Source organism: Tamandua tetradactyla, chromosome X (genome assembly GCF_023851605.1).
Source record: "Tamandua tetradactyla isolate mTamTet1 chromosome X, mTamTet1.pri, whole genome shotgun sequence".
NCBI classification, from domain to species: Eukaryota; Metazoa; Chordata; class Mammalia; order Pilosa; family Myrmecophagidae; genus Tamandua; species Tamandua tetradactyla.
The window spans coordinates 6,543,622-6,554,061 of NC_135353.1; the positions used below are offsets into that span (position 1 = coordinate 6,543,622).

Below are 10,440 nucleotides of genomic sequence, written 5' to 3' on the forward strand. Positions count from 1 at the left end.
ACAGGGTCAGCTAGGGAAGGACCTGGTGGAGCTGAGAGAAATTCAGGCTTGGGTTTCCCTGTCCCTCCCTCCTGTGAGGGGCACACTGAGCTAGCTCCTCCCTCCAACAGCGAAAGATACCATCATGTGTGGAGGTGTTTCTGCCCAAAGAAGCCCATTAGGGACTCGGCACCCAAGGTTTTTGTTGGGGTATGCTCACAGGAACACTCTGCCTGGCAAGGGCCCAAAGCCCAGACTCCTAGAAGGAAAGCAGGGGGTTCCCATAAACTTGTTTGTACAAACAACCCAGGCACAGGGGCCCTCCTTATCACCTTGAGGTAGGGGACCTCTTGCCAGCCCAGCTGGCCCTTCTGAAGGTGGCAATCTCAAGCCTGCTGCCGTGACTTTTTGTACAATGCATTTGTTGGTTTGGAGTGTTTCAGTGTAGCTGACAGCTTTGAGAATCTGAGCTCCATGGAACCCCACATCCCTGGAATCCCACCGGAGAGCAGCCTCTGCTCTAGGCACAGGTGGATGTGAATTGGAGATGTGCAGAGTAGAATGAGAGCTCCTTGGGCCTGCCAGATAATGCCTGTGTACATGAATAAATGACTAGCAAAAAAAGTATTTTTCCCTGGGAACTAGGCAATGCAAAGGTCTCCATCTATCATGGAGCCTTGAGGCTGATTGGCCACTTCCAGAACAGATGCCAGTGTCTCTTGCTTCCCCAGGTGGCATCGGAGAAGCCGTGTGTGCAGCCGTCTCCATGGAGCCTGAAATCGTGGTGCAGCAGCTGGTGGTGTCAGGAGTGCCGCAGAGTGGGAAAACAAGCGAATTGCTGGATGTATTTGGAATCAACGCCAGGCACATCGCAGCAGCTGTGAAGTGTCTTTTAATGGATGATACTTGCCAATTTCTTTAAAGGGAATTGGTCTTACACACCAGCATCTTTTTTCACGTTTTGTTCATGCTGGTTGTTACAAAACCATCCTTTAAATCTAGGAATTTAAAGGCACCCTACCCTTGTGCCTTTTTTCTTTAGCCAAGCTAGTTAACACTTTTCTTTCATCCCTAAGCTGACTACCTCCTTTTAAACTGTGACCACACACACAAAGGTCATTCTCATTTTTGAGTTAGGCAGTATACAACGTTAAGTAGCAAAATGAACAGAACCATCACCAGATCATTCAGTTTTCTGCTAAGACCATAGTTAACTGTCCCGGGATGGGGAGGTAGAGGTGACATAGAGGTGACAGTTGCTTGAATGTGTGTAATTTCCTTTGTAAGTAAAGAAAATGGGGATTAACATGCGCCTTGAGTAGCTGGGTGGTGAAGCACTCCCATTGTCGGATGTGCTTCCCACGCTCCCCATTCCCAGTCCTTCCACTTGGGGCTGTCCTACCTGCAGCTGCCCCTGGACGTGTCAGTGCTGTGACCTGGGAATCTCCTCTGGCATTTGCCCTCATCTCCTCTCTGCACTTCAGAGGGCGGAGGGCAGCAGCGGAAGCTCTTAGGGTGGGCTGTGCTGCTTGCGGAGACTGCTCTGGAAAGAGGTTTCAGAAAAAGCGTCATTTGCTCAGAGACCAAACAGACCACTCACTATTCACTTACAAAGGATGCTAGTAGTCAGAGTTAATAAAGCATTTCAAAAGCAGTTGCTTTTCTCCATTTGTGCTTTGCCTCTTTGTGATTTGGTTTCTCACTAAGACCCTAGAGCAGGAAGTAGCTTCTTGTCTAGACCAGCAGCAGAGAGCCTTGTCCCCAAAGAGGAAACCTGGAAAGGGAATGGGCTGCAAAGGCATGGCTTGCACAGACTCCTTCCATTCTATTGTCAGGGCATCAATTATGTGACTGCAGTACTAGAAGCAAGTGCTTGTCAGGTTAGAGATGGGCCCGGGATCAAAGCTAAGCTAAGAGAAATGAAGTCAAGTACAAGTGTCTGTGTGTCACAGAATGAGTGCCTGATTTTGACCGTGCTTGTTAAGCGGCTTTCTCCGAGCTGTTTTCCTTTTTCTGAGAGGAGGGATCCGCCCTGCTTGTTTCACAAGATTTAAAAGTTACTTGGTCAAGACAATGACAGTTGTTACAGGGTCAGTGTAGAAAATACAAAAAAGCAAGGAAAAACGTTCACCTCATTGATCTCACCATTTTGAGGCAATACTATTTGTGGGGTAAAGTCTTTCTGCTTTTTATAACATCTTTACTGAGTGGTGTTTTAAATATCCAACACAATTTGCCCTTTAAAAGTGTACAGTTCAACAGGGTGTTTGTATAGCCACAAAGATGCATGAGCATCATCAGGGCCTAATTCCAGAGCGTTTTCATGGCCCTGAAAAGAAAGCCTGCACCCCTTAGCGGTCCCATCCGGCTGCCCTCCTGTCCTCCCAGCCCCAGGCATCCATTTTCTGTCTCTCTAGGTTTCCCTATTGTGGCCATCGCACAGAAACGGAGCTGTGCAGTATGTTGCCTTTGCGTCTGGATCCTTCCCTTAGCATATGCTTCCCAGCTCCATCCCTGGTCCCTGTGGGCGGGTGGGTATGTGCCCTTTCACCGGGTGGAACAATCCTGCTGTGGACAGACCACGTTTTGGGGTATTTGGGGCTCTTGCAAATAGTGCCGCCGTGAACATTCGTGTACACGTTTGTGCGGACGTAGTTCCAGTTGTCTAGGGGTATACCTAGGCGTGGGATCCCGGGGTCGTGAGCCTGGCCTGGTAAGGGGTCATAAACTGATGCACGTACCCGGCCCGCTGGTGGCCTCAGCCTCAGCGCAGCAACCAAAAACGCCTGGGATTAAACCTCAATTCCGCAAGGCAGGGCTCCCCGAGGCAGCCTTTCAGGGAGCCCTTCTTAATTAAGGCCGGACCTGGGTACCGGGCAGCCGTCACGCCAAGGAGGGGGCCAACCTGTAGACCCCGAAGGCGCCACATGGTGTCGGGGAAGAAGTGTCAAGGGATGGCGCCAGCGCAGTGCGTGTAAAAGGGGCTGGGGGCGGCGATGCCCGCGGAGAGCCCCCCGCTGCCGCCTGGACGGGGTCCCCCCGCCGGCTCAACCCGCTCTGCGCCCTCCCCGAGCCCCTCCCACCCCAGCTGGGCTCTTCCGCCCGCCTGTCCCCTCCCCGCCGCCGCCGCCCCGGGCCTGGCCCTGCCCCGTGGGGTACCCCCGCGGGTTCTTTGCCCCTACCCACCATCGACCACTACCCCGCGCCGGCCCCGCACGCTAGTCCCCGCCGGCCCTGGCCCCGCCTGGCCCCAGGCCAACCCGCGCACCGCCCGCCGCACGTCATCGGTTTTTGTCCCGTCACACCGGCGGCCACGGCTCATCCGTGTCGTCCTCGCCGGCCACGCTCGGGTCGCGGGCCCGGGTCACCCCGTCGGAGCCCGACGGGGGAGGGCACAGGTGTGGCCGCGGGGAGGGAAAGGAAAGCCTCGAAAGGAAAGAAACACGGTGCCCCCCCACCCCAAACACGTGCGATCTGGGCGGGGCAATCCCCCCAGATGTCAGTGAGAAAGACAAACAAGCAGAGTCCCAGAGTCCCAGAGCCGGCAGGGGGGGCAGAGGAGGGAGGTCCCCCCCCAACACTAGCCTGGCTGAAGGGAGCCAAGGAAACGTAAAGAAGCGGCAGAGCAGAGCGGGGCTAAGTCTGCAGAGGAAAGATGGCAGGGGTCGGGGCAGGAGGGGCTTCCAGCCCAGAAAGAGACAGTTTGAACCGCCATGGAGAGCAGAGGCTTTCAGTGAACCCCACTGCAAATTCTTTGGGCGGCTTCACCACTCGGAAAGGAATGGTATTCAAGTAATTTAAAAACAAGCGGATGCCCAGAGAACCTCCTTTGTTGCTCAGGTGTGGCCTCTCTCTCTAAGCTGACAGGGTAAATGAACTCACTGCCCTCCACCCTGCATAGGACATGACTCCCAGGGGGTGTAAATCTCCCTGGCAACATGGGACAGAAATTCCAGGATGAGCTGGGACCCAGCATCATGGAATTGAGAAAGCCTTCTCGACCAAAAGGGGGAAGAGAGGAGACAAAAATAAAGTTTCAGTGGCTGACAGATTTAAAAGAGAATCGAGAGATTTTCCTGGAGGTTATTCTTATGCACTATATAGCTATCCCTTTTTAGTGTATGGTGTATTGGAGAGGCTGGAGGGAAGTACCTGAAACTGTAGAGCTGTGTTCCAGTGGCCTTGATTCTTGAAGACAATTGTATAATGATATAGCTTTTACTATGTGACTGTGGGATTGTGTCACTGCTCCTTTTATCCAAGGTATGGACAGATGAGTAAAAAATATGGATGGAAAATGAACAAATAATAGGGGGAACAAAGGTTAAAATAAGTTGGGTAGACGGAAATGCTAGTGGTCAATGAGAGGGAGGGGTAAGGGGTATGGCATGCCTGAGTTTTTTATTTTTTATTTCTTTCTCTGGAGTAATGCAAATGTTCTGAAAATGATCGTGGTAATAAATACACAACTATGTAATGATATTGTGAGCCAATGATCGTACACCATGTTTGGACTATATGTGTGAGAAGATTTGTCAATAAAAATATTTTTTTTTTTAAAGTTGACTGGACATCCCTCAAGATCCCCCCCCAGGACTAAAATAACCCCTACCCCATAAAACGCACACACCAACATTTTCCAGTAACTTTCATATTCTTAGTAATCTTATTTGTATTGCTCTTCTGAAACTATTAGGGAAACAGAGTAAAGTAACTGTGGGTTGATGTCCTTAGGAGCCAGTAGCCTCAGTGTCAGAGAAAAAGCACAGATAAAAGCTCAAACAAGTAAGTACAAGCACTGCAGTCCTAAATTTCATTTAAGGATATTGGTGGGAACCCACAGGGATTTTTCTCCAGAAAATTGTGTTGAGAGAGATGGTGCAGATGTGACATAAATAAGGTGGAGGAGCTGGTGGAAGGATAATGCCATGCTTTGCACAGAAGCAGGCTGTGGCAAAATATGCCCTCAGCAAGATTTCTGGCACAGAGGCTCCTGGGGTGATTTGGAGCTGTATGTACCCCCAGGGAAAAAAAGACAACCACGTTCTTAAATCTAATCCGTTCCTGTAGGTGTGGATCCATTGTCAGTAGGACTTTTTGATGAGGTGACTTCAGTTAAGACAAGACCCACCTCATTCAGGATGCGTCTTAATCCTCTCATTGGAGTCCTTTATAAGAGAATGAAATTCAGACAGAGAACAAAAGCCACGGAAGCCAGAAGCTGAAAGCAACAGAACCTGGATAAGGAGGGAGAGACCAGCAGATGCCGCCATGTGCCTTGCCATGTGGCAGAACCCAGGGTTGCTGGCAGCTGGTCTTTGGGAAAAAGCCTCACCTTCATTGGGACATTTTCCTGGCCTCAAACCATCACCCAATAAATTTCCATTGTCTAACCCGATCCATTTCATGCTACTTTCTTTGAGCAGCCTAGGAAACTAAAACACCCCCCTCAATGTTCCCACTTCTACCCAGACTTGCTACAGCCCCCCTTATGGTCTCTCCTCCTCCTGTCCCTACCCATTCCAGTTCATCCAAAACACTGCTGCTAGATGACTCTTTTCAGAATCCTTCACCATCTTCTCATGCGCTACAGAGGAAATTTCCAACTTCCTAACTCCCCTGCACCCCCTGCAGGGTCCCTCTGTCTCACCTGTCAGATGGCTGTGAAACCCTAATACTTCAGTTCCTTGGGTGCATGTCCTTTTCCCCAATGGGCTGTGCATATCTGAGCCATGAGATCAATCTTGGACTCTACTGCTGGCAGGATGGGCACCCAGCCAAGTGTTGGTAGCCAGGGTTGGCCTTGGGGAGGGGACACCGATGCTGTTCAGCCCATGCATGGCCTCCATCACTGGCACCCATGGCTACCTCATTCATGGACCCCCTTAAGCAAACTCTGGGGTAGCTGGGAAAGGAAGGTGACTGACATCCCCTGGGCATATCATTTTCTCCACGTGATTATTGTGAGTCTCCTCTGCAGCAGATTCTCTTATGAGGAGCTACAAATACCTTCTGATCTGAACCACTTCTGAAAGGTGTGTTCATATACCTCTTCCCTAGACCTCTGTGTCACCAGTAGCCCAATCTTGTTCCCTTCGAGTCCCTAACCAACCAGCCACAAATTAGAATAGATTGGTACCACTGGCCATCTCTCACTCCAGACAGAGTGGACTAGGGCCTCTACTGGTCTAAGTTCTCCCCACTGGGAGGTATCTCCTTCATGACTGGGTGGGGTTATAAAACTGTAGCCATCAACTTTGAGTTAGTATCAGCATATTGTGCGGAACCTCTGTCAACCATCATGAGGCCATCAGTGTAGAGAAAGGGTCAAAAGCTGAGCCACCTGCTCATGTAACTTAACTGCTCCTTGTGGACCAGCTTAAGCTCAGTCACACATATACCATCATGGTTATCTAAGTCAGACAACACCTGCTTTGTGAAGGGTAGCTTAGTGCCCAGGTGCACTAGGGGACCCATGATTAAGTGTTCAGCTCCACGAGGCTCCAGTAGGAAGACAGAAGCTATTTCTCAAAAAGAGAGTAGTTATCTGTAGGAAGGGGCATAGATTTTCTCTAAAACCTCAGCAATCTCCATGGTGATTCTCCTCTAATCCCATTGTGATTGAAGTAAAAGAAATGATAAAAGAAGAAAATACTATCCCTAGAACTAGGGGAACAGAGGGAAGAGGCTGGGATAATCAGAAACCTAGAAGCTAAGATGAGGGGAATTGCAGAGATGGGTTCAGATCTCTAAGGAGATGCTGCCATTTTCTCAACGGAGGAAGCAGCATGATCAGCTGAGAGTGAGGATAGAGCAGGAAGTAATTTCCTTGGCATCATCCTCAAGTTCACTAATTCTCTCTTCAGTGGTATCTAACTTGTTTAATCTGTCTGTTGAGTTTTTTATGGCTATTTTTTATTTCTAAAGTTCTATTTGCCTATGTTTCAATCTGTCTGGACTTTTCTGGTTCCTTTTATCTTTTTATTCCTTCTTTAACATCTTTATTTTGTTGTATTTCAGAAGTTATAAAAAATTTGGGGTTTTGAAGTAAGTTTACATCACCGTAATACCAAAATTTGTAAGTACCCATGAGAACTATTCTATAATCTCATGAAAACTTAAAGGTAATTCAAAGTCTATACTGAAAAATCTAACCATGATTAAGCATGAGAATAGAATGGTTGTATCTGCTGCCACTCTCTTTTTTTTTTTTTTTGGTGGTGGCCTGAGATGGGGGGGCTATCATCCTAGGCTTATCTCTAAATCCTTCATGACCTACCAGTGTGCCATGGCACACCATAGGGAATCTCTGAGCAAAGGAGGGAGTTAGAAGGAGTAGAGTGGAGTCATCAAAGGAGATCCACCCAATAGCATTGAAAGCAAGGACTTGAACAGATACTTGTACACCAATGTCCATAGCAGCATTATTGACAATAGCCCAAGGGTGGAAACAATCCAAGTGTAGTGGGGATACATAAAAGGTGCTACAAACATGCAATGGTATATTATGCAGCTGTAAAAAGGAATGAAGTTCTGCTACATGCTACCACGTGGAGGAAACGTAAAACATTAGGCTGAGTCAGGTGCAGAAGGACAAATAGTGTCTGATCTCACTTACAGGAAATACCGAGAAGAAGCAAATGCATAGAGATGGTGTGTGGGTTACCGGTTACCAGGAGCAGGGGGGAGAATGGGGAATTGTTGCTTGATGAGTACAGAGTTTCTGTCTGGGGTGAGAAAAAAGTTCTGGGGAGCACTCTCGTTGGATCCTCAGGCTCATGCATTCCTTTATCCCTCAGGCTGTGGAGCAGATGTGATCCTGCATGGTGGTCATGCACATGAGTGAGTCGAGGGGCAGATCGTACCACTGTCCACCAGTACACAGGGGGAGCCATCCGGCCCCCATAACCCCACATGGCTGAGGCCACAGCCATGGCTGAGGCCACAGCCATGGCTAAGATGTAAGAGCGAAGTCTGGACAGCTTCTTTGCTAAGAGGGGCAAAAAGAAGAAAAAAGAGAGGAGCAACCAGGCAGTGGGGCAGGCCTTGGGGCTGCCACCAAAGCGGAGACAAAGGATGAAGATGAGTGGAAAGAATTTGAGCAGAAAGAGGTCGGTTACAGCGGCCTCTGAGTTCAGGCAATGCAAATAAGTGAAAAGGAAGAAGATGATAATGCGAAGAGAGAAGATCCAGGGAATAACTGGGAACAAGATGGAGGTGGTGGTGGTATAGAAACAGCCTCGGGTCCCTGGAATAAAGCAGCTCTGGTACAAAATAATACAACTCAACAACAAAAGAACAAACAACCCAATTATAAACTGGGCTAAAGATATGAACAGGCATTTTTCTGAAGAGCAAATGCAGATGGCTCAAAAGCACATGAAGAGATGCTCATTTTCACTGGCTATAAGGGAAATGCAGATCAAGACTTCAATGAGATACCTGGTGGGAATGTACAATGGGGCAGCCACTCTGGAAGACTGTTTGGCGGTTCCTTAGGAAACTAAATATCGAGTTGCCCTATGACCCAGCAATAGCACTACTTGGTATACACCCAGAAGAGCAGAAAGCAGTGACAAAAACAGACATTTGCACACCGATGATCATAGCAGCATTATTCACAATCACCAAAAGATGAAAACAAACCAAATGTCCATCAACAGATGAGTGGATCAACAAAATGTGGTATATACATGAGATGGAATATTATGCAGCAGTAAGATGAAATGACGTCCTGAAACACATGACAGGATGGATAAGCCTTGAGGACATAATGCTAGGTGAAATAAGCCAGACTCAAAGGGACAGGTACTGTATGACTCCACTTTTATGACCATGGTAAAGGTAAAATCAGAAGCTTATAATATAGAATATAGGGCACCTAGAGAATCATGAAAGCTAGAGATGGGTGAACAGTTAGCCAATGAGGTTGAACTCAAATGTAAGGGAATAGATAGTAGGGAAGGCGGTTCACTAGTAAGTCTATAAGTAATATTACCAATGCTGAAGGTGATAGTGATTGAAAGGGGTTGTATAGACCTACGTGTCCCACTGATTAATACTGCAAATATAAATAAGTTCTTGCATGAACTATTTCAAAGGTATGATCCATGTACAAAGAGTGTTTAAATCCAGGGTATAGTGGAGAAACTACTACTGCATGCTATGGGCTGTGTCTAATTGGAAAATATTGGCACTACCACAGCAACAGCAGGGGTAAATAATGGGGGAAGGGATAATGTAGGAGATAGGATTAACATAAGACCTGTGGAACTACTTGGGAGTAGATGGCATTAGGGTGGTGGCGGCAGTAAACTGTGGAGATTGTTATGTAGGGCAGTCTGGGAGGAAGAGAATGTTTACCCCAAATGGTTGTTAAGTATGAAGGAAGAGAGCACTGAAAAATAAGCTCTCTGTTCTCTCAAGAAATGCATGCATGCCTTTTGTCACCCTGCAGTATTTAAGCAAGATCTCGATAAGAATAAAGTTGTCTGAAGTCTGTCTGATGTAAACTCAAGCTTCAGACCCCCTGAGCCCATCTGTGTCTTTCTTTCTTTCTTTCTTTCTTCCTTCCTTCCTTCCTTCCTTCCTTCCTTCCTTCCTTCCTTCCTTCCTTCCTTCCTTCCTTCCTTCCTTCCTTCCTTCCTTCCTTCCTTCCTTCCTTCCTTCCTTCCTTCCTTCCTTCCTTCCTTCCTTCCTTCCTTCCTTCCTTCCTTCCTTCCTTCCTTCCTTCCTTCCTTCCTTCCTTCCTTCCTTCCTTTCTCATCATTCCTTAATATCCTTCGAGCTCCGTTTCATAGGAAGCAACAGGATAAGAGTTAAGGGGAGGTTTAGATTTCCTATTTGGTGAGGGTGTGTTTATCCTTTATTTGCCTCTTGGGAGCAATGAAAATGATCTAAAATTGAGAGTGTTGATGGACTGTGGACTTTGGACATTATACGTGATGCCTAATGGATGGAGGTGGCTGAATGGTGAAGTGTAGTGCATACATATGATCAAATATTGTGCTGCTACAGAAAGGAATGAAGTCATGAGGCATGCAATATTGTGAATGATCTTTGGGGAAATTATGTGATGCAAGATAAGCCAGAAATAAAAGAGCAAATATCGTATGATCTCTTTTAGAAAATTCTTATAAGAAAACTGGGGCCTAGATTGTAAACTGTCATAGCAATCACATTTAGTTTGGAGCTGTCATTGCTATTTCTAGATTTTGAGAGGCTGTGCTATGTCTATAGAACCTGGGATTCCCCTGGAACTTTTGGTACCTGCGTGACACCTAAGACTCAGATTAGGAGTTCTGCTGTTCTGAAGGTCAGCATTGTCACATACAGCAACTGTTAAAGAAATTGAAAAAGAGATCAGCCTTCAATTAGAGATCAGAATGAAGCTGATCACTTATGGATTAAAATAATTCCGAACACAGGGGTAAGGGAGACACGCTTGTATTTTAGAACTTT

At 47.3% G+C, this 10,440-nt stretch overlaps 2 protein-coding genes across 4 annotated transcripts in view; one reads left to right on the top strand and one right to left on the bottom strand.

Annotated features, from left to right (window-relative positions):
* Positions 1-1,633, top strand: part of TKTL1 (transketolase like 1) — a 32,873-nt gene extending 31,240 nt beyond the window's left edge. Inside the window, exon 13 of the mRNA XM_077146662.1 lies at positions 711-1,633. Within this exon, the coding sequence (XP_077002777.1) occupies positions 711-901 (191 nt within the window). The 3' untranslated portion in view covers positions 902-1,633. The remainder of the gene's footprint in view (positions 1-710) is intronic.
* Positions 1-3,234, bottom strand: part of TEX28 (testis expressed 28) — an 85,101-nt gene extending 81,867 nt beyond the window's left edge. The window contains exons 1-3 of one of the 3 annotated variants that reach the window (XM_077146666.1): positions 3,166-3,233; positions 2,721-2,884; positions 1,382-1,522 (exon numbers count right to left, since the gene is read on the bottom strand). Coding sequence is in view for 1 of the 3 variants with exons in the window: in XM_077146663.1 (XP_077002778.1) it covers positions 1,382-1,551 (170 nt within the window). In the remaining 2 variants the exon portion in view is untranslated. Of the gene's footprint in view, positions 1-1,381; positions 1,567-2,720; positions 2,885-3,165 lie in introns of those variants that run through there. The other 2 variants (XM_077146665.1, XM_077146663.1) reach the window with 2 other exon arrangements.
* Positions 3,235-10,440: the final 7,206 nt, after the last annotated feature.